The following is a 24,469-nucleotide window of genomic DNA, read 5'->3' on the forward strand; positions in this document are numbered from 1 at the left end:
CTCTGGTGTAGACTCCTCGCGTTTCTCCTCGATTGCTCTTTCCGATTTCGGCTTTCGCCACGCTGCTGGCGGGAGGCGCGACGGAGCCACTGGGGCCCCTGGGTCGCCGTGCGTGCGCGGGACCCCGGCCGGGGATGGAGAGCCAGCCCACCGACAGGTGCCGCCTCTCCGCCGGGTCGTCGGTAGCAGTCTTTGTCCGCTCGCCCTTCCTCCGGGGCCGCGCACTCCGGCGTGCGGCCGGCAGGTGGCGCGGACGGTTCACGGAGAGCCGCTGCGGGGGCTGGAGAGAAGAGACCACCCCCCCCCGGGAGGTCGCCCTCCCGCTGGGACCCAGGCCCGTCCCAGGAGGGCGCCAAAAGAGGGGGCGGCCTGGGCGGAGGAAGGGAGGCCTCGGCGCTAGGGATCGGGGCTCTTTGAAGCGTCCGGAGGAATGTACGGGGCAGCGTCCGGGGGTCCGTTCGCGCCCCGCGCGCTGCGGTGAGCAGACCACGGCCCGAGTGGCCCGTGGTGCCCCGGAGGCGCAGGCTTGCGGGTTTCTGTGGGTCCTGCTGCGGCCCGGGATGCTGTCGGAGCGCGGAACTGGTGCAGGTCCCGCACGCACAACTCAGCCTTTCGCTTCGACCCCCTCCGGCGCGCCTGCGACTCGCTGGGGCCGGTGTCAGGGTCGCCCTCTCCCTCAAGCTAGCCCCGCGCAGCCAAGGCCCGTCCCGAGGTGTCTGGCCGCGGCTGGAGTCCCGGCCCCCGGGCGAGTCCCACGCGCGGACAACGTCGCTGGCTCGATTGCCCGAGGCAGAGACTGCGGCCCGCTGCAGACTGGACGTCGGGGACCGGCTGTGTCTCCATTCCCTTGGGCAGCTGGGCACCGGGACAGAGTCGGGGGAGCCCAGGCTCGGGGGTCCCCAAAGAGCGTGTCTGTTGAGGCGCCCCGAAGCCCTCACGCAGGCCCGGACGCAGGGGACCGTGGTGCGGAAAGCGGTGGCCGCGAGGGCCCGGCCAGCCTGACGCTCTTTGGACTTCACCACCAGTGCCCCGCAGTGCCTCTCACACCGCCCCCTGGGGAGACGAGGCCGCCCACATTTTCTAGGGTTCCCCCCCAGTCCATCACGAGCCTTGCGGAGCTCGCCCCGTTGCCCAAGGACTTGACCCCAAGAGGTGACGTCGGGAACCTAGCCAGTGCCGTCTCGCGCGGGCGGGGACCGGGGCCAGGTCGCCCCCTCGAGCCCCCCGAGACTGCGCGCCCCGCGGAGCCTGGGGGGCGGGTCCGGGGGCGGGCTCCGAGCTGGGGGCGGGGCCCCGGCCGCCCCGTCTGCGCCGCCATTGGTCGCGGGGCCGAGACTGGCGGGCGCGCGTCACGGGCGGGGCCCACCCCCTTGGCAATGTCTTCAGCCCGCTGCTCTCCTAACTTAAGCATTTATTCCACTGGGATAGGAGCGGCAGGAGCGGCGTTGGCACCGGCGAACCATGGCTGGGATTTTCTATTTCGTCTTCTTTTCGTTTCTCTTTGGGGTCTGCGACGCTGTCACCGGTTCCAGGGTGTACCCCGCGAATGAAGGTAGGAGCGCGGGCAGCCCGCCTGTGGTAGGGGGCCAGAGGTCGGAGAGGGGACAGTCCGCGGGTGCGGAGTCCTCGGAGCGCGGGGCCGGCTGGCACGGGGAGGACACAGGCGTGCGCGGTGCGTGCCCGACTCCCGAAGGGGACCGCAGCGAAGGGATCCGCAAAAGGGGAGCGGGGAACGGCCGGGCTGAGGGCCCCGAAGCGGTGACCCGTGCCAGCGGCCGGGCTGCGCAAGTTTACGGCGAAGGCCAAAGTTTACCAGCATCCGCGGGCTAGGCGGGCTGCAGGAGCCCCGAGGGATGCACCGGAGCCGACGCCGGCACTTAACGGGGCGGGAGGAAGTGGGGGCAGAAAATCACGGACCAAGTCCTCCCGACGACCAGCCCTGGGCGAGGGGGCGCGCACTCCGGGGGCGAAGGCACGGCTTAGCGCCCCCGCGTTCTTGCGAAAGCCTTGCCAGCAAGGGTCGGGTTCTGCAAAGTTTCCCGAACCCCGCGCTTCCCGGGACCCGGCGACGGGGCCTCCGCAGCGTGGCGGTAGTGGCGCCGCTGACCTGATTTCTAGCACCCGGCCTCTGATTCCTTAATCCTCGCCTGGCCCGCGCTCCGGGGGTACAATCGCCTTCTATCGCCCCCACCCCGCGTATATCGGGGAGCCCGAAGCAAGTTGGCTATAGTCGAGTTTTCACCCGAGAACAGTGCACCAAGGCTAGTTGGAGGAAACACGCGCGCCCGTCGGGATTTGTGTCGGTGCCCGGTTTTCTGCGCGTCTTTTCGGACGGGTTGGGGGTGCTGCGTGTGGCGGGAGTGCCTGGGTCGCGGGTGGGGGTGGGGAGGGGAGCGCGACGTCTTTTAGTTTCGGTGAGCCCAGAAAGAGACAAGCTGTGTGCGTGCGTGTGTCCGTGTGCGCGCGCGCAAATGCGTGCATGTGGGTGCGCGGAGTCCTGCGTGGACGCGAACGATTGTGTGTCGGTGCTCCTGCACCAAGTGCGCGTGTTCCCGCGTGCACCCGGCCTTGCGTCTGGCTGGTGGGCTCTTTTCCACCCACTTACCCCATCCCTCCGCCGTCCACCACTCACCCCATCCCTCTGCCGTCCACCCTCGCACCTCATCCATCCATCTGTCCGTCTCTCCATCTCTCGGTCTCCTAGGGCATCCCTGTGCAAGCTATCATTTCCCCTGTTCCGAAGGAGGGAGCCAAAAACCAACTTAGGCTTGGCTGGGCAGCGGGTATCCGGAGCTCTGCAGACCGAGGCTCCGAGAGAGGCAGGCACCTGCGCGCAGACGCTGCCTGGGAGCCAAGGAGCGCCCTCCCGCCGTCCCGAGCCCGCAGGCTTTCTAAAGCGGCCTCTGGGGCCGCCTCGGCCTCCGCCGCCGCCCCTCCGTCCCTAGGGTCTTTTCCCCCCTGAGTGGAGTCGAGGATTCCGATTCTCCTGGCGACTTCGCACACTTGTTAGGACGTCCCCTAAGATCGCTCGCCCCAGACGTGCAAACCGTGTTTCTTTCTACCTTTTATCTTCCACATTTCTCTTTTTGAATCAAAACTTTGGAGCCCTAGACAAAAAGGGGGAGCTGAGGCAGCCGTAGGCTAATGTTGAAAGAAGCGGATGGGGGGGGCCTACCCCCTCCCGACGGCTCCTCTCCCTAAAAATTAATTCATTTTGTTGCTCTTTATTCCTATCACGTTTCCTTTTTCTCCCTTTTACCCTCCCTTTCTACTCCCTCCCTTTTTTTGTAAATTGGGTCTTATTGTTCCCTTTGTGTCCCTAATCCACCTTACATAAATCCAAATGGATGTAGCGGGCTTTTCTCTTGGGATCCAGAAAGGAGAATGAGTAGGGGGGCGCAACTCCCTGCGGGAGCGACCCCAGGGAAGGCTGTACATTTTAAAATAATTAACAGACCCCAGGAATTCCATACTCCTCAGGAAAACCCGGCGGGGGGCGGGGAGGGGAGGAGAGGGTGGGGGTTGATTGACTTTAACTCCAGGGACTAAGGGTGGAAAAGAAGAAAGTGGGCAGAATTGGGGGCCTGGAGGGTAGACTGAGTTAGGGTGCACAGAACCCAGGACTGAGGTTTTCCACCCCCACCCTTCCCCCAGCCTAAGGAGCCGGCCTCGCTGATGAAATTAATAACCTAGTGGTTCCTGTGAGAGAGGCCTTTGGGCAGCCCGGGCCTGCGGATCGCGGTGGCCTAGGGGAAGGTGGAGGGGTTTGGAGTTCATCGCGTCCTTTTTCGTGTCCTTGATCCTTGCACTGTTCCAGCCTGATCGGGCTCGGCGCCTCTGTAGGCGCCCTTCTCCATCCCCCGCAGCCGGGACTCAGACTCCAACGTGCAGCACCAGCATACTAAGTCCATTAGGCAGCACTCCACACCTAAAATTCAAACGAGCGAATTCTTCAAGGGAAGAGGACGGCCTGCAATTGTCCTCCCAGAGACCTGGCAAAGTGAGGACACTTCAGTGCCATTTGCATTCTAATTCTCGTAGTCTGGCATTCCCCCCTTTCTGCAACTTTGATATTTAAAAAGAGCAGCCCATACCACATCCGGGGCCTATTTATTTGCAGCAGGAGGAGGAGGAAATGTTTAGGGGAGGGGAGCCTTTCGGTGACCCTTTGGATACTCTCTGGGAGCATTCCCTTGTGACTCTGTCACCATGATGATGAGTTATGTGGTCATCTGAAACTTGCAAAAGCAAATAATCCGAGTAGATACCAGACAGAGATGAATGCAAATTTTGCTCTGGAGTGTAACTTCCCTACCTAGCTGTATTTATTATTATTATTATTTGAGCTGTGCTGGAGATCCTCTATTCATCCTTTTTAGAAAATGAATCAACTGAGGCCTGGGATGGAATTTTAAATGCTAAGCAAGTTAAATAAATAAGAACCTGCAGATTTCAAGAGGGGAGAAGATCAAGTGAGTAATGATTATTTACATAAGTGAGACGAAGTTTAGGTTTTGATCAGAGTCGGCACATATGGAAACGTTCAGGCAAATGGTTTTTGTGTTATTGGCTTTTTGCGATTGGAAATTAATCTATTTTTCTTTTTTCTTTTTTTTTTTTTTTTCTTTTTTTTTTGCAGTTACTCTATTGGATTCCAGATCCGTTCAGGGAGAACTTGGGTGGATAGCAAGTCCTTTGGAAGGAGGGGTAAGTTGTGAGTTGCTTTCTGATCCAGAGAGTAAAAAAGGAGTGATTAGCAACGTTCTGAGAGTCCTAATGGCTTGATTCTTGTTGATTGTGGTAAGGGGGTCAGATTTCCATCATGGCCTATGAAGTGAATTAGGCTTTGTTGGAGAAATCCTATACTCCCTTTGGATAACTCTGTCATAGAAGAACTAGAAACCAAAAGGGCAAAAGGGGTTTCAAAATTAGGAGATTGGTGGAGGCATAGACCTAGATGGCTATTTAAAACTGAAATACCCACAAGAAATACGATCTGGGGACCAAGTTGAATTTGTGCCTACCACTACGATGACCCATGGAGTTCCAGTAGGGTTAGTTTTAGAGCAATTGTTTCGCTTCCAGATGAGGAAAATGAAGAAATAAAGATGCCTGAGAGGATACATTTCTAATTGTACCAGCACATGCAGCCAGGAGGCTCCTGACCTTGCTCCTACAGCCCCAAATCAGCTATTATTCTCTTCTGCAGTCTGAAAGAAAATCCTGTGAACCTGTTCCAGGGCCCTGTGGATATGGACAGGATATTGCCAAGTTTGTGCATTGCTAGTGTTGAGTGTACAAAACTTAAGTATTTGGACCCTTGGATCTTTAGGGATCGGAGAGGCTGGATTACAAAGTGTGAAAACTCATCCTTGTTCATCTATTCGTGATTTTGTTGCACTTGTCCTCAATACCTCGGTGAGAGGATTCGGGGGAATATTACGAGGTCCATGACCACATAATCGCTACCTTGCAACGGCAGGTCAGATTGAATCAGCTTTGGAAAGAAATCAGTACAACATGGAACTCTGAATTCTGCCAAATTGAAATAACACTCACCTCCTTTAAAAATCAAGCAGATCAGCCAACATTCGCATGCTTGACAGTTTAAGACTGAGTCAATTGATTAAAAACAATGGGGGTGAAAGATGAGGATTCTTTACTGGACAAAAAATTGTTAATGCCGGAACCCTGTATGGCACTTCACAACTGTCTTTTGAATAAATCATAAAGGATTAAAAAAATAAAGATTCCTAAGAGCCGTCGAAGATGTGTTTCAGAAATAAAAGTAGATGAGAAAACAGTCCAGGAAATAAAGAATTTTAGGCTGCATTTTCCCCACGCAGATTTTGTAGTCCATCTGAATGAGATGGAGGTAGCCCTGCCTTCCTGTTTTTCTGCCTGAACTTGACTGCCCTTGGTTGTGGTCTCTGCTAAAAAATTCTAGTAGGCCCTTACAACCATTTTTTTTTAAAGGGGTAGGAGAGTGATTGGCAGGCTTCTGGCAGTGTAGACAGGCTGTATTCACTGCTGATTGCAGGCAATTGCCCTCATCCTTTGAATGTGAAGAAAGGTACAGCTTTATCTTGGTGAGAGTTGGACTCATTGTTAATCCCATACCCTGGAAAGGTCACTGAATCAGGCCGCGCTTTCCCAGGCTACACCAGGGGTGTCGCTCCCTAGGTTAAAATGTAGAACTGTGAGCAAATAGGGCATGGAAGATATCAGTACTCGTATTAATAAGTTTAATGAGCCTTATTTTTCCTACTGTCTGCTCGGAAGTGTGAAGACAAAATGCATTTAGTATGATTTTGAGCCTGCCTTTTCAGTAATATACAAATGACCTTTATATAAAAATAAGAAGTGATATGAGAGTGCAGTCTGTGGTCTAATTTCTGGAACGCTTTCATTTCAACTTAATAACTTAATATGTTGAAAACATCAACAGTCCTCCCTCCCTCCCCCGACCAAACACTGAAAAAGCATCTGGTCATTTTTTCTGGACACAAAATTTCTTTGGGTTGTCTTGAAATCTATTTTAAAAATACTATGCGTAGTTTATTTTCTGTAACTGAAAATCCTCTATTGGCTGAAGGTAGGCAGGTTTTTTTTCCTCTTTCTCTAGATGTTAGACTTTTAAGTTTATGAAACTTTATGACAAATTATAAGGTATAATCTCCAGATTTTATCATTGAGAAAAGACTCCAGGCTCAGAGTGAAGGGATGAAATGGGTTTACACAAGCTTCTGGTGGGTTGTTTTAAAAGTTCTTTCTAGCAGGGGTTAGAAGCATGCGGCATCTTCTATTACTCAAAATCACTACTTGGAGTTAGAATATTTCACATCTTTCTTTGCTGTAAAAGGAGGCTAGAAGTTTTGCCTGATAATGATATTTACTTCTTGGTACAGATCTTATCTTTGAGGAGAAAATGTGGGACAGGTGTACAGCAGCTTAAGAACCTAATTGGGACACCTAGTCCTGCCTCCCTCTACTTCCAGTCCAAACCCTGCTGATGCACACCAGCAGAGGCAGCAGCTACTCGGGTCCCTGCCACCTCCAGGGAAAGACCTCAATGGGGTTTCTTTTTCCTACTTTGGCCTGGCCCAGCTCTGGCTGTTGCAGGTATCTGGGGAGTGAACTAGTTGATGGAAGAACTCTGTCTCTCTGCCTTTCAAATAAAATGTAAAGGAAAATATAAATAAATAAAGAGAAAATGAAAACTTGAGTTGACAATAGCACCAAGTAAAATATGAAATAGAGTCAGAGGCAGCTCACGGTCCGTAAGAACAGCTAAGTGGAGCATGAGAATAAAGGAAAGTGCTGGCTCCTCATGACAAGGTTGTACCAAAAAAATTAACTTCTTGGTCATGTTCACCTAAAGGAGTCTATTGAATTACTGATGGTGATTTCCAGTCTAAGGGAGGATTTGAGACTATTCAGGTGAATTGATTAACATGGTTAGAAAATTAAGTGTAGGCTGGGAAGTGTAGTCCTGAATTACCCAGTTCAAACTGGGGAAATAGCTCTGTGTTCTCATTTACACTGATAAATATATTTTCCATGTTCTCTTTGTTCTGAGATGAGAAGCATACTGAGTTGTTTTTTTTTTTTAAAGTGGGGATCTATTTTTGGATTTACATGAATTTCTCCAAAGAGTAAATTACTGATGATTTATTGCTTACTGGATAAAAAAAAATCACCACAGGGCATTTATCCCTCCAAGTTCCAAGTTTCATAATGGTAACAGATGAAAGGAATACAGAATTTTATGCATTTTGGCCTTTCACATAGTAACATTTCTGTCCATTAAAAGTTTTCAAAGGCACACATGGGAAACCTGCTAAAAGATACATTATGAATCTACGTACTTCATTGGATGAATGGAATTTTAAGTGGAATTATTGTAGAATGCAATTTTTTAAACTATCTTTTTTCTTCTAATTGTATTCACGTAGTAGACACTTAAGTTGATTTGTAGCATAACTATATCAATGCATTACTGTATATGCTAATGAAGCATAGGAGGCTGCCTCCCAGCCCAGTAGGAACCCCCAAACTGTTGTACTGCTTTTAGGATTATTTTTAAAAGCAATGCTGGGAGTGAAACTACTATTTTAGTCACAGTGAATTCTGCTGAATTCAGAATTAGCCATTAGAATCTTTGTGTTAGAAAGTAGATTGCAAAGAAAACACTAAGATTCTCCTGTAGTGTTCTTAAGCTTGCAATTATAAATAACATATTTTTAACATCCACCAAATAATTAGAAACAAAATATATGCATATTTTTCTCATGTGTTTATTTTTAAAAATAAGAGCAAGTACAAAAAAAATTTTTATTGAATACATACTCTTGAAAAGTTTTCTACTATAAATGACAGCTTATCTGAGAAACCTAATCATAAAATTCAATCTATTTTTCTGGGATTACCAAAACCAGAACAGTAGGGTTTTTTCTTTCCTCCTTTAAAGAGTAGTAATAGTACCCCCCCCCGCCAAAAAAAAATCCAATCGACTTTTTTTAGATATTACAGAGCAAAGTTCTGACAGGAGCTCCACTAATTAACTGATAATTGTCTTTCTTTGGCAAGCTCTTCTCTTCCTGCTCTTAATTTGCAGGTCTCTCTGTTCAGTGGTTGCAACAACACACATACTAGTTTTTCACTTATGAGCAAATTTGAACTGTTGCCACTTGAAATTGTAGCTGTTGTAATAGGTGAATTCGAGGTTGTTAGACCACCACAAGGAATGGCTTGCAAACTCACAAGCAATAAATCCACCATTGCCTCAGGATTTGGGGCAAAAGAATGAAACCATTTAAAATTAAAAAAAAAAAAACCTACCTCCCTAATAAAATATTATCTTTTTTCCCATAAGATGCTTTATTAATGAGGAATCATACTCAGAAGTTTTCTTCATTATTGAAAGAAAAATAATAAGTGTCCTATGAGAATAAAAAAAGATTGACAAATCCCTGTATGATGAAACTTTGTAATTGATACATTTCCTTTGGATCTTTGCAGTGGGAGGAAGTGAGTATTATGGATGAAAAAAATACGCCAATCCGAACCTACCAAGTGTGCAACGTGATGGAACCGAGCCAGAACAACTGGCTACGAACTGATTGGATCACCCGAGAAGGGGCTCAGAGGGTGTATATTGAGATCAAGTTCACCTTGAGGGACTGCAATAGTCTTCCGGGCGTCATGGGGACTTGCAAGGAGACCTTTAACCTGTACTACTACGAATCAGACAACGACAAAGAGCGCTTCATTAGAGAGAGCCAGTTTGCCAAGATCGACACCATTGCTGCTGACGAGAGCTTCACCCAAGTGGACATTGGTGATCGAATCATGAAGCTGAATACGGAGATCCGGGATGTAGGGCCGCTGAGCAGAAAAGGATTTTACCTGGCTTTTCAGGATGTGGGGGCCTGCATAGCCCTAGTGTCTGTCCGTGTGTTCTATAAGAAGTGTCCACTCACCGTTCGCAATCTGGCCCAGTTTCCAGATACCATCACAGGGGCTGATACCTCATCTCTGGTGGAAGTTCGAGGCTCCTGCGTCAACAACTCAGAAGAGAAGGATGTGCCAAAAATGTACTGTGGGGCAGATGGTGAGTGGCTGGTACCCATTGGCAACTGTTTGTGCAACGCTGGGCATGAAGAGCAGAGTGGAGAATGCCAAGGTAAGAGGGACCATGTTGCACTTTTCATTAGGGCTTAGTGCACGTAATTAAATCAGAGATGAGACTAAATGGAGTAAAGCCAGTAATTAGCTGCCCCTGTGGGATGTGGTCGGACAGAGGGGTCTAATGAGTAAGTGCTATAGCTCCAGGTGGCAAGGCTAAGACGTTTCTAATACTGACAAAATAAATGACGCTGCTGTAATCAGCAGAAGGCAAACACAGTTGCTAACAGGCACTTAGCTCTGAACCCGCATGATATGTCCTCTGAAATGTAAATGAACTCGCTGAAGAAATGGGCTTGATTGATCCTTCCTTAAAGAGGGTGGACATATTTTCGAGGCATGGTTTTCATGTCCATAGATTTGGTAAAATGACAAAGATGGTAAATTTCTCTCATGCATACGTACATGACTGATTTAAATAGGGAATTGTGATTGGTTGTTTCACTTCCCTCTCACTGATTGAAATTGAGCTATCTGAAGAAAGTCCATTTGTTTTCTGACCTTGTGGACCAGTGGGGATTCTCCCCAGCAAAGTGGAGTAACAATATTCTGAGTGCATTCTGTTCCACTGAACACCCGTTGATAGGGTCTCTAAGTGAAATTAATCCTGATGAAAGACCTCTTTATTTCTCTTAGGAGGTGATAATAGAGCTACTAAGAGTCTTCTTATTTCATCAGTAGTAAGAGGCAATCATAAATTGTGATCCATTTGGTTTATTGAGTTTTTCTAGACATCTACATATTTTTATCATGTTCATTACTATTTATCACATTACTAAGGTGATTTTTCTTTTCTCACCTAAGGTTCAGGTCGGTGTATGCAATTAATTCTTGCTTTGTTTCCCCTTTATGGTCTTTTGTTTGTAGCATTTTTGTATTTGAGTGTGGATTTCTCCTCTCCTGTGATTAAGTCTTGGGGTTAAGTGTTTAAAACAATCAGTTATCAGTTTTTGTTTTGCTTGGTATTTATTTTTATTGGTTATCAGAAGTTGCCTGTTGCCAGCCCTGTCATGGTTACCACCAAAGAGTTCAGTGTAAGCGGTCCCTTCTGTGGGACAGATCAGATTAATCTTATCGCAGGGTGATTATGGAGCTGTGGATGGCATTGCCACATGGTTCATCTGATTTGGTGATTAAAGAGTCTGAAATAACTGACTGCCAAACAATTTGTCTGGCATTTCAACTATCTTAATAATAGGGCAGGATTAACTGTGGGACATTCCACTTGACTGACTGAAAATCAACAGTTATAACCTAAGGAAAATTGCATTTTCGGTGATTTGCTGTCATAAATTTATGTGCTTCTCCTTTCATACTTTGTACTTTACTAAATACCATTCTTGATTTGCTGTAGTTATTTCTAGGAGTAACTAATAATGAATGCCATTTAATTTCATTATAAATACAATAGACTGCTGACTTTTGCTGTTGACCTAGAGCTAGAAAAAGGGAAACTTGTAAACTGTCAGTTTGCTTTCAAATAAATAGTTCTTCCTTTTTTGTTTGCCCTTGACTTTGCAACCACTAGATGAAGCTGAAAATGAATTGAAAACCCTGAAGTATATTCTGGTAATAGTATTAGAAAGCAGGTGACTGCATTATTATTGGCACCTACATTTCAATGATCATAGCAGGAACAAGTGATACGAACAGGAGAGAGGCACCCCACCCTGTGTTATAGTAAATTGCTGCACTTTCTGGTTTTTCTAAGACAGGAACTTGAGTATCTTATATATATGTGTGATATATATATACACATATACATATATACACACACACACACCCATCTCCTTTGGCTTCCATTTCCTGCTAAAATGTTCATTCTTCCAGCATTAGCACATCTCTGTATCTGTATCATTGATTTTCAATTGTCACAGAGCCCAGTAACTCATACATTGCTACATGTGCAACTCCTTGACATTTTTATAACCCAAATTAGAAGGAAAAGAGAAAAAGATGGAGGGCGAAGTGAATGTAAAGGCAATTGAACATTTTAGTGGTTTGCTTTATGGAAATAATCTTGAGAATACAGTTAATCATGTGCTTTGTGGAAGGGAGGGGCTCAATGTTTCAGATCCAGTCCATTTCTGAGAAAACTATTCCTAACACAAAGCCAGTTGCTTAATTGAAGAGGAGGATTGATTGAGCTATTTTCATACACATTACTTGGATTTTATTTTCCTGCTCATATAATGATTACTTCTTTTAAAAATATATATTTTTACATGAAGCCTTGCAGTTTGTCTTCATTGCTATGAAATGAGAATCTCTGATGATCTCAGGGAAGAAGGAAAAACTTGAATGACAAAGGATTCTTAAATCCCAAACTTGGGGGTACTTTTTAAAGATGACTGTAAAAATCTTGGGAGTAATAAAAATGGTGGACCTTACTTTTGACATCATTACTGATATCAGGGAAGAATCCAGTTGTCAGAAAGAGTATGGGGACAAGGGAATGCATATCAATTTGGTCATTTAGCTGTATGTCCTTCAGCAGATTTTATAAGCCTTCTGAGCCTTTGTGTGTTCATCCATAAAATGGGATGATAATTCCCATTATGGAGCAAAACCACATGGATGGTTTTGAGAAATGTATCATGAGGCAGTTTTGTCCTTGTGTGGAACATCTAAGTGTAATTAAGCTAAGAGACCTGTGTTGCCATAAGCAATATAAGGAATACAATCTTAAGGAATACAACCTTAACTGTTGTATATGGTAGTCTGTCAGTGACTGAAATATCATTATGTGGCACGTGGCTGATGTACTTGGCATGCAGACTTGCTTTGAGGAGGTGGTAGAAGTCATCTTAGAGATCATCAAACACTGTACCTGGATTAATATCAGCATTTCTTTTACCTTATTCTCTTCCCCCGGGTATACCTGTTGACCTGGAAGAGTGTTGAATTCAGACAGTGAAAGGGATGTCCACCTTGGAAGCCACTCCTCAGAGTGAAGGTTAAAGATAGGAAGCATCCCTCTTCCTTACCTAACAAACAGTACTGTCCATCTTCTCCTGTCATACGGAAAGCAGTATTTGGAGAGTGTCTTTTTTTTCCTCTTTAAGACAAAACTTTTCTTTGAATGAGGGAAAAGTGATTTGGGGGTGGGACAAGACAGAGGGTGTAAAGAGAGCTGAAGAAGGGATATAAAGGAGAACTGGCCAGGTCTTCTGAGCTCTGGCAGTCAGTCCCTCCCTGATTGTCTTTTCAATGGGTCCACTGTGACAGGACAAATAGAAGAACAGGTGAAAGGTCACCTACTTCCTCATCCATCTTCCTAGGGGTCAGAGAGGTCAGAGTGAAGATTGATTAAGATCTTAAATGTTTGACAAAGGATCCTTGGGCAAAAATGGCCAGGGCGGATGGGGGCCTGGGGTGTGCTGTTGTTTGAATCTAACCCTGGTCATCCACCAGAGTCCTCAAGGGACCTTGGGGACAGAGGGACACTTCCTCTTGCAGCTCTTGCTCCCCAGCCGCACATGCTAATGCAGAGGAAGGTGTCTCACAGGTGTCAAGAGCATCAGGGTGATGACTGGCCCGCCCTCCTAAGCAGCTGCAAGTTCATTGTGCCTTGAATAACAGATCTGAAATGCTTTGATTTGGTCTCAGTAGGTGAGCTAAGCATGATAGCCAGTCAGGACTGGAGTTAGCGGCCTTTTGCGCTTGCCTCGTGACTGGACACAGAGGATAACTTAACTGTGCTAGTTTATCTAGTTACCAGGCCCCTGCAGTCTGTCAGGAAAAGGAAACAAAATCCACCTCAGAGTCCCCTCCTCCAAACCAAACCTCAGTGAGGAAAAGTTCCAGATGTTTCACAGGATTGTTTTCATTACCTCCAAAATATTAAGCAGAGGGAGCAGAGGAAAATGTTCTGTATTAACTTATTTTTTGCTTAATTAAAAAGTTGAAAAATGAAAAGAGAGCCCTAGACTTACTCTCTGGGAAATATTAATAAGCAATGTTTCCAGAGAGTATAATATAAAAATAATTCTGGTAAAAAGAAAACATTCTTATGGAGTCATTCAGAAGGTCACATAATCACAACTGTGACAAAATTAAGCTAGGCAGACAGCAAGCCTTGCTGAAATATGCAATTTTGCTATGAATTGAGGCCATAGAGATAAAGGACATAGACTATATATTGTTGCATATTTAACAGAGTCATAGCATCAAAAGGTGTCTTGTTAAAGGCTCTTATAAGATAGAATGAGATAGAAATGCTTTGATGGTTATAAAATAGAAAAAAAGAGAAAAAAAGAGAGCTATGTCAAAAAAATATGATTACTTTGTTTTTCTAATACCTATAGGAAGACCTTAGAGAGAGAAGTAATGGAAAGGGGGCATTTTAAATACAGTTCAGAGAGATGCTGTTTCATATCCTTTCCACTTTTGAGGTTTTTCTCCTGCCTTTGAATCATGTCTTTAAGAATCAATTGCTTGAATCACACGGTTGCTTTTATCTGCAGCTTTGAAGCATGGCTGTGATCACTGAAAAACCCAATTCTTCATGTCTGAGAACAGGGTTTAATTATTGTCCTTTTTCTGTCATACTTTTTTATTTCTCATTCTTTGTGTGACCAGGCTTCTTTTGTGAGCGTGAATCACAATGGTCTCTATTTGGGGTTCACCACGTATTGCATAGGAATTATCTCAGGGATTTTGAAATATGGTATTTAAGGTTTGATGACTTCTTTTAGTCTAACTGTTCTTCCTTGTGCCTTTCAAAATTGTATTAAGACATAATTATTTTGTTAAGACTGGAGCATTTAGGAGAAAGGCTAACTAAATGGTTTCTCAGTTACTACTGAGCAAGCACAGATGACTGATATAAGTTTGACCTTCACATCTTTGAACTTTAATACTTAATTTTTTGGGCATAGTTGATAATTTTTAACATTACTAAAGAAGTACATGCTTCTCAGAAAAATTTCAAATGCACAATTTTTTTTAATGATTTATTTATTGAAAGGCAGAGTCACAGAGACAGAAGGAGAGATAGAGATAGAGAGAGAGAGAGAGAGAGAGAGAGAGAGAGAGAGAGAAATATCTTCCTTCCACTGATTCACTCCCCAAATGGCCTGAAACAGTTAGGGTTGGGCCAGGCTAAAGCCAGGAGCCAGGAGCTTCTTCCAAGTCTCCTATGTGGGTGCAGGGGCCCAAACATTTGAGCCATTTTCTGCTGCATTCCCAGGCACATTAACAGGGAGCTGGGTTAGAAGTAGAATATCTAGGACTTGAACCATATGGAATATGGCACTGCAGGCAGTGGCTTAACCTGCTGTGACATTAGTGCTGGCCCTTGAAATGCACAGTGTTTAAATTAAGATCTGTAAGTGTTCCATTCTGTACACACACACAGGTGTCAAACTCTTATTCTAACTTTCTTTGTTACCATTCTTAATTTGTCAGGTAACCCAAACACCTACATAGATGTATTTTAAAAATAGCAAATTAGGCCATCGCCGTAGCTCGCTAGGCTAATCCTTCGCCTGCGGCGCCAGCACTCCCAGGTTCTGGTCCCGATTGGGGTGCCAGATTCTGTCCTGGTTGCTCCTCTTCCAGTCCAGCTCTCTGTTGTGGCCCGGGAGGGCAGTGGAGGATGGCCCAAGTGCTTGGGCCCCTGTACCCGCATGGGAGACCAAGAAGAAGCACCTGGCTCCTGGCTTTGTATCCGCACAGTGCGCCTGCTGCAGCACGCCAGCCTTAGTGGCCATTTGGGGGATGAACCAATGGAAGGAAGACCTTTCTCTCTGTCTCTCTCTCTCACTATCTAACTCTGCCTGTCAAAATAAATAAATAAATAAATAAAATAGCAAATTAATTCATCCTTTTAATTGTCATCTTGTCTTTTGGAGGCTGACTATCCTGAACATCATTCCAAATTAGAGAATATAGATTTTTTTCATTCTTTAATAATAGTCTGTAGTATGAATACCATACTTTAACATTATTGGCAGATACTTAGGTTGTTTTTGTATTTCCTGGTAATACTTTTAAAGAAACACATAAACTTCTAAATTATACATGTATGTTGGTATTGCAAATAATTAAATGATTAACTTTGCTTTTTTTTTTCTGGTTTAACTGGGTTAAGTGAATTTAATAATACTTTCTTGTCATGAGAATGTAAGTGGAAAAGTGCAGTCCATTTAACTAAACTAGTAACACCAATAATGATTATGGAAATACGAAATCTCATTCACTGAGTGAATGAATGAGTGAATATGTAAGGATCTATAACCAGTGTCATATTATTTGTTGGAGTCCAGTGTCTTGGAGTCAACATGATTTGTATCAAAATCTTTGCATATGACTAATGTTTTATTTATTTATTTTAATTTTGCACAGATTCAATGTGATTTGTAGATACAATTCTATGAACATAATTTCTCCCCCCCCCACTCTCTTCCCTTCCCACTTTTTTTTTGTTTGTTTTTTGAAGTAACATATTGTAAAAATTACAGTAAAAAGACTTACTACTTCAGCGAATAAGAAGCTTATCAACTAAAAAGCAAAATAACACTAGTTTAGTGGGAATATTGACAATGACTATAAACAGCAATTGAATGGAAAAATGACTCACCCATATACAGTGAATTTTAAAGTAGTCACAGTTCATTAAAACTATACTAGTGTAACATTCTTAACCATTGGTTTTTCAAAGTTATAAAATAAAATTTTAAAAAACTATGGAGAAATACTGATGCACCCAGGCATTTTTTTTCTTTTTTCTCTCTTTCTTTTTTGTTTGTCCTTTAAATTTTAGCTCCCCCATGTAAGGGAGATCATGTAGTGCTTGTCTTTCTGTGTTTGGCTGTTTTTGTTTGTTTGTTTGTTTGTTTGTTTTTTTTTTTTTTTGGACAGGCAGAGTGGACAGTGAGAGAGAGAGACAGAGAGAAAGGTCTTCCTTTTGCTGTTGGTTCACCCTCCAATGGCCGCCGCGGCCGGCGCGCTGCGGCCGGCGCACCGCGCTGATCCGATGGCAGGAGCCAGGAGCCAGGTGCTTTTCCTGGTCTCCCATGGGGTGCAGGGCCCAAGCACCTGGGCCATCCTCCACTGCACTCCGTGGCCACAGCAGAGAGCTGGCCTGGAAGAGGGGCAACCGGGACAGAATCCGGCGCCCCGACCGGGACTAGAACCCGGTGTGCCGGCGCCGCTAGGCGGAGGATTAGCCTATTGAGCCGCGGCGCCGGCCCTGTTTGTTTTTATTTGACAGGTAATGTTACAGACAGTAAGAGAGAGAGACAGAGAGAAAGGTCTTCCTTCCGTTGATTTACTCCCCAAATGGCCGCCACAGCCAGCGCTGTGCCAATCCTAAGCCAGGAGCAAGGTGCTTTCTCCTGGTCTCCTATGTGGGTGCAGCGGCCCAAGCACTTGGGCCAGCCTCCAGTGCCCTCCCAGGACACAGCAGAGAGCTGGACTGGAAGAGGAGCAACCAGGACTAGAACCTGCCGCCCATATGGGATGCCGGCGCTGCAGGCGGGGGATTAACCAAGTGAGCCATGGCGCCGGCCCATGGGTTTGGCTTTTTTCACTCAACGTGATGTCCTTCTGTGGCATCCATTTTGCTGCAAGTGGTAGTATTTCATTCTTTTTTATAGCTGAATAATATTCCGTTGTGTGTATACACCACATTTTCTTTATCCATTCGTCTGATGATGGACTCTTTGGTTGGTCCCAGTTTTGGCTGTTGCTTCTCAGCCTTTTGGCTAGATCAAGTGTGGCTAACATTTTAGTGAAGTCCTTGTTTATTCCTATTTCAACCAGCTCTTAACTATTTACATCATGTTAACTATTTATGAATCATCCCTAATCCTGAACATTGAAAGTTCTCTGTAAACAGAGTTAGTACAAAATGGCATGTACCAATGCCATCTCACTAGTCCAAGTGATCAATTTCAGTTTGCAATTGATCATAATGAAAGGACTAAGAGTCAAAGGGAGCACATAAGCAAGTCTAGTACCTGCTAACACTAACCGATAGAATAAATAAAGGGGAGAGTGATCCAACATGGGAAGTGAGATACTCAGCAGACTCATAGAATGGCAGATGCCCTAAATAGCACTCTGGCCTCAGAATCAGCCCTAAAGGCATTCAGATCTGGCTGAAAAGCCCATGAGAGTATTTCAGGCATGGAAAGCCAAGACACTCTGGCAAAAGATCTCTGTGAGTGAGATCTCAGTGGAAAGAACAGGTCTTCAAAGAAGGAGGTACCTTTCTCTGAAGGGAGGAGAGAACCTCCACTTTGACTATGACCTTGTCTAAACAAGATAAGAGTCGGAGAACTCAAGGGGCTTCCATAGCCTTGGAAACTCATGACTGGAGCATAGGGAGATTACTGATGCCATAGACAGGAGTGTCAATTGGTAAAGTCAACAACAGGAGTCACTGTGCACTTACTCCTCATGTAGGATCTCTGTCCTTAATGTGCTGTGCATTGAGATTTAATGCTATAACGAGTACTCAAATAATATATTTCACTCTGTGTTTCTATGGGGGTGCAAACTGTTGAAATCTTTACTTAATGCATACTAAACTGATCCTCTGTAAAAAAAAAAAAAAAAGAAAAGAAAAGAAAAGAAAAGAAAAGAAACTATCAACTCCCAACTTGACTCTCACTGGGATTAAACATGACAATAGGTCTGATCTGATTTCATCATCATTAAAAAAAATCATCTATTATTTTTCACTTTATGTTTCTGTGTGGGAGCAAACTGTTGAAATCCTTACTTAATGTATACTAAGCTGATCTTCTGTATATTAAGATAATCGAAAATGAATCTTGATGTGAATGGAAGGGGAGAGGGAGTGGGAAAGGGGAGGGTTGTGGGTGGGAGGGACGGTATGGGGGGGAAGCCATAGTAATCCATTATTCGTACTTTGGAAACGTATATTCATTAAATAAAAGTTAAAAAAAAAAAAAAAAAAAAAAACAAAATGGCCAAGAATGACTTTGGAGTTTGAGACTTAGGTATAGTTTCTAGTCATGCCACTTAATTCCTTAACCACAAGTTCACATATGCAAACTAGGTATGTAATTCTAGTTTAATATAGGATATACAGGTATAAGCATGTGTGGTATAAGCGGCTTGGCACAGTCCCTAAATCATTAACTACTGACTACCTGGAAATTGTTACCTCTATTTTTATTGTTGTTAGATGGAAAGTGCTGTTTGGTGTTTGCCAACAAGAGAAGACTTCATTTAGGCTCTAGAGCAGAAGGGTGGTATGTTTGTTTCTGTGTGTGTGCGTTTATGAGGGTGTTAGGGAAACAGGACAGCACAAGGGTGTGATTGGTTTTGCCTATATTGATTTTTGATCCCCAAGTCACTGTTCTAGAGCACAAGTTTTCAAAATATAGTCCAGCCAGGTTCCTCGAGACTGCTCATGTGGTGTGCAAGCTCCAAACTTTCTTAATAAACCTGAGATCTTATTTACTTTTCCTTCTCATTCTCTCAGAAGTGTGTCGTAGAGTTTTCCAGAGGCAACATGTGATTGCTCCTTAGGTTGCTTAAGTGAGTATGACAACCCAGGAGTCTTCTATTAAGCTGGACATTAAAGAGCTATTCAATAAAAAGTAAAGCAGTGCCACTCTTCTCATTGATTTTGTTTTGAAAAATACAATTATTCAATAAAATATACTATTTATGATAATATATAATGGATTTATCATTGTTATTTCCAGATGAATTGAAAGACCTAAAAAATTGGCAAGTTTCAGTTGGTGGTGGTGAATATTGATAGCTATTACTCTTACAAACAGAAGCACTTCCCATCAATCTTTTTTTTTTTTTTAGGATTCATTTATTTACTCAAAAGTCAGAGTTACACAGACAGAGAAGGAGAGGCAGAGACAGAGAGAGAGAGGTCTTCTATCTGCTGGTTCATTCCTCAATTGGCTGCAATGGCCAGAGCTGTGCCAACCTGAAGCCAGGAGCCAGGAGATTGTTCCTGGTTGCCCACACAGGTGCAGGGGCCCAAGGACTTGGGCCATCCTCCACTGCTTTCCCAGGCCATAGTAGAGAGCTGCATCCGAAGTGGAGCAACCTGGTCTAGCACTGACACCCATATGGGATGCTGGCACTGCAGGCAATGGCTTTTACCCCCAGGCCACAGCACTGGCCCCTCGCATCAATCATTTTTAAGAGTAGAAAGGGATTTCAGGACCAGTAAGTTTGAGAATCACTGTACTCATCCATCAGCCTTTTAGTTTTTCTGGCATATTAACAATAGAGCGTACTTCTGTCCTTCTGTTCATTTAGATGCTTTAAAAAATAAAATGAAATAGAAAGCTCTGAAGACTTTTTCATAGTCTGTAAGATTTAGGTAGTTAAGAAGAATGGCATTTTATTTATTCAGCCCTTTAGATGTTTCTATAAAATTAGGCAGCAATTTATAGCTCTCAGCTTTCTAGAAACTGGTTATCTGTGTCCAATAACATGGCTCAGTGCTCTCCAGTTTTATTGTACTTGTGAGAAGGAATGATTAAAGAAGGCCTCAGCTGTCCCCTGCATGGGGAGAGACTGTATCTTTTTCACTTAGAGCATAAAACCTTTCTCATTGTATCCTTCTGAGCTGTTTTAGGGAGCAGAGCAGGTGAGGTCACTTGGTTCCCTGATCTTGAGGGTAATTAATAGTCCCATGACTAAATGGACATTCTATGAATATTCAGGGTCTATTTCGCCTTCCTGGGAAACAAACATGTTGGTACCACTTATAACTCCCTTTGGAGACACCAAGCGTTTTCTGGGTGAATGCGGGTCGCCAGCTGTCTGCCCAGCGTTGCTTTTCCATGCAGCAGATTCTTCATTTGCATATTCTGTATGCACCCTCATGCAAAACAGCACACCCATTTCCCCCATTCACAAAGGCAAAGAGGGCTTCCTTTGGAAACTCTAGCCAAAATCTCCTTCTGTTTATGCAGAACTCAATGATTTAGACACCATGCAAATTAATTCGGTTTTGATTTGAATGCTTCCAGAGATTGGGGGTGGGAGGCAAAGAGTCCACTATTTGCACAGGGCTGGTTTTGTGTAGTTCTCCCCCTCCCCACACCGGACACTGCCCCAGTGTGATTGGTCCTCACTCCCTGGCCCCTCACCCCATGCAAAATAACCCAAGCCTCTACTGCTTATTTCATTTTGACCTTTGGAAAAGGAATCCACCCCTGGTGAATCCCTTGGCTTGTCCTTGCAGTGACAGCTTCAGCTGGAATCTTGCTGTTTTTCCCAAGGAGGGAGAGGTCCCACTCTTCCGATTATGCCAGGAATGTTTAGAAGTGTCCCAACAAAGGGCTTTCCAAGTCGTAAGGCTAAAGGACGACATTCTTTAAAGGAGAATTGTCAGATCTCAGGAAGTTCCAAAACTAGGCTTTAGGTCAACCAATGGGCCAGGGTCCATTCACCCTTTTCCACAATAGATATTAAAACAAGGTAGTGCACAAATCACCACTGGTACTTTCATCTGTGTTTCTACATTCGTGAATGAATACTGAGTCTTTACACCTACAATCACAATTAAAATCTCTTATTTTCACTTTCCTCCCCGATAACATTCTTTAAAAGGTGTATTTACCTTCTCACAATCATGTGTTTGGAATTCCTATCTCTACCCGTGCCTCTAATATCTCCAAATTTACCTAGCCTTTGCTTTATTTCTTCCAAAATGGGAATGCAAGTATAGACGGTACATCTTATGCAATAAACTTCACTCTTTGCTTGAAAACAGCACTATCTTCAAAAAGCCCATGGTCATATGCATTCTATAAACTAGAAGAGGATTTTGCATGAAATGTTTTTGAAATTCAATTAATCTTGAGTTCAAACTAATTTCACAGGGCAAGAAGTGGGCATAGCCAGACGTTGCAGTGTAATTAAGTGGAGGCAAGATCAGTTAAAACAACATCAAAATGTGGAAGAGCTTTGGTTGAGCTCCACATGGTTTGATGAAGTTTGATGATGCTGTTCAGAGTCCATTTGGGATGGATTATTAGGATGAAAGAGCAGCAGAATGCTCTGTGCTTGGTACGTTCTCTGGTGTCATTAGTGGATGAGAAAATTCAGCTGCTTATCTGGCTCTTGTTTTGAAGGCTGGATTGCAACAGACACACACTTCTCAAAGGTGATCTTACTAACCTCTTCTTAATAAGTTACAGATCTCAAATTGCTCAAAATCCCTGGAATACCATTTGAAATAAGTTGATTGATAATGATCATTTCCCTTACTTCTATCAGTGTTTTCTGCACCAGTACAAAGCTGTGGTACAGTTTCTCAATTACCCAGATAATCCTGTTTGCCTGTATTTTTAAACTATGAAGTGCTGGGTAATTATTCAATTCTTAATAGAAGGCAAATGGCAATGTAAACAATAATTAAGATGTTCAACAGACTAATGCGCTTCAAAGCAAATTGGATTTTTTTCATACTGTTCAGCATGAAGTCCCATAAAACTAACAATTTAGAAGCAAGGCGAAAGGTTCCATTTTGTTCATATTTTATGGCGTTATCTCTTCATGGCTTGTTTCAGTGAATAGCAGTTTGCCCCAATGAGGCTGGGGCTGCATCCAAGCCAAATGTTTCCGTCACAATCGCTTCCCTGCTGCTTGACATTTGGCTGTGTTCTCCCGGGGCCCCAGATTGGGCCTTTGTCTCCCTCAGATCCGAGGGGTCAGAGGTTAACAGAATACTGATTTCCTCCCATAATACCATGGCAGGTAAATATGGACAACCTCACGATCACTTAAGACACGGCTGAGTTAGGAATGCTTTTCTTTTGGGCTTTTGTCCTAAAGAACTTCCCTGAGCTGAGACTTCAAGTTTCCCAGCTATTGCTTCCACGGCGGAGTCTTCATTAGGACCACTCTGTCTCTTTTTTGTGACTTCTCCCTTTAATAATCACACACAATGAACAACATATCCCCAGAAATACATGACCTGAAAACTGCGAGCAAGTGACTGCTTATGGCGAATTAATTTTGCAAATGTGATATGTTAATCCTTCACAATCTTTTAACACTTAATCGTGTCTTAGAGTCTTATCTGTTTTATATGTTGCATTGATGAAATAATAGACCGACAACAAAGGCAGTAAACAAAGATGTTTTAATCATGTGGCAGTTCCTCAAGCCCCTCCCCCCTCCCCTTTTCTTTTTTGGGGTAGCCTTCAGGATATGTTGCCAGTTAGAAGTGCAATTAAAAGAACAATCAGTTTTATTTTCCATTTTCATCATTTAGGGAGATGCCCAAGCATTCATCAAGATCAATGTTATTAATGTTTTACATCAGTTTAATTATAATTATATCAGCCTTAGCTTTTTCTCCCACAGATTAATATAACTCAATGGGCTCCATCCTAATTGAGTATGATGCACACACAGCCAGCCTTGGAAGTTTAAAATCTGTTTCTAACTTTCAGATTTCTTGCAATGGCCAATTAATTTTAGGCCACCCTGATGTACATTAGCTATCCTGTTTCTGTTTGGCCAGCCTCATCCACATTGCACTGTGAACTTGAGGCTTGGATTCATTTGTTTTCTGTTTTAAGTGTTTGAAAAAGACATCGCCACTTTGAAAAACAGTTTCCTTTTGAAGTGTCCAGCTTGGCAATGACTGAAGCAGCCCCAGGCAAATTAGCATGTTAAAAGAATGGATCAATATCTTTCTGGCTCCTCTACCCTCTCTGCTCTCTTCCAAGGGAGAAGGGTTTTGAAGCACCCTAGGAGGCCCTTGACAGATGTGCCAAGAGGACTGTCAATAGCCAAGTGGGGAACATTGACAGCTTGATCTAGTGCCCACACCGCTTCTCCACTGGCCATTTGAAAATAGATGCAAGAGGAGTTGACAGTTTCAGGAAGGCTCTAGGAGTTCATGTAATTATGGAGAGGATTAGAAGAAAAGTGTTGGGAAAAATAAGAGATCAATACAAGGGCACTAGTTGACTGAACTCACCTTTAGCTGTTAGAGCACTTCATTTTGTAACGTTTAGCCTGTGCTTAGGTAAGAATATTTAATTTATAAGATGATTTTTTAAAGAGTTCTATAAACTTGTGCATAAGAAAAAAAGATATAAGCAGTCACTAATTTTTGAGAGCAGGCTTATAGGTAATTAATGGTCTAATGCTTCCAGTCCTTGAGATGGGAAGGTGCTAATTAACTAATGGGAGAAATTGAGATTTCATTACTCTATGTTCTTTTATGAGGTACTGGCAAACAGGTATAGCTGAAAGTAATATTTAAACATTTAAATTTCCTTTTAAAACACTTTCTTATGGAACTGCCTGTCTGTGTCCTAGAGTTTAAAATGAATATTGATGCAGGGCTACAGTAAAACAATATGAGTGTGTGGTGTTTTTATAAGAAAAGGCACTTAGTGTTGATGGGAAAAAAGAGGACATTATCATTGCATGAATGAAAGGTGCAGCATTTTAAAAAGGTTTGAAACAGACCGGATGGTGTTAAGTGGTTTTGTGTACTTTGGGGAAATTATCTCCCGTAGAGCAAAAATAACTACTATGCCCAGTTGAAATAAACCCAAGTACCTAATTTATTCTAACTTTTGCAAAACGTTCTGGGATCCTGTTTCATAAGTGTTGGTGCTGGGACAGTCTCAGTAGTTTGTAGATGGTGACTGAATATACCAAGGAGTTCTGTGGTGTGACTTCAGCACTTGCACTAAAACATTTTGAAATGCATCGTTAGGTCTTTGCCTTCCATCCCCTTAGAAAACAGAGATTTGTTTCTGAAGAAAAGTGGTATCTTAACCTTATTAAAATCGCAACTGTT

General features: G+C 43.9%; 1 protein-coding gene across 2 annotated transcripts in view; it reads left to right on the forward strand.

Annotated features, from left to right (window-relative positions):
- The first annotated feature begins 1,386 nt into the window (after positions 1 to 1,386).
- EPHA4 (EPH receptor A4) overlaps positions 1,387 to 24,469 on the forward strand; it is a 157,938-nt gene continuing 134,855 nt past the window's right edge. For both annotated transcript variants that reach the window (XM_008259229.4, XM_002712496.5), the window contains exons 1-3: positions 1,387 to 1,552; positions 4,640 to 4,707; positions 9,022 to 9,685. In XM_008259229.4, the coding sequence (XP_008257451.1) occupies positions 1,462 to 1,552; positions 4,640 to 4,707; positions 9,022 to 9,685 (823 nt within the window). In that variant the 5' untranslated portion in view covers positions 1,387 to 1,461. The remainder of the gene's footprint in view (positions 1,553 to 4,639; positions 4,708 to 9,021; positions 9,686 to 24,469) is intronic.

The sequence above is a fragment of the Oryctolagus cuniculus genome, chromosome 3, assembly GCF_964237555.1.
Source record: "Oryctolagus cuniculus chromosome 3, mOryCun1.1, whole genome shotgun sequence".
NCBI classification, from domain to species: domain Eukaryota; kingdom Metazoa; phylum Chordata; class Mammalia; order Lagomorpha; family Leporidae; genus Oryctolagus; species Oryctolagus cuniculus.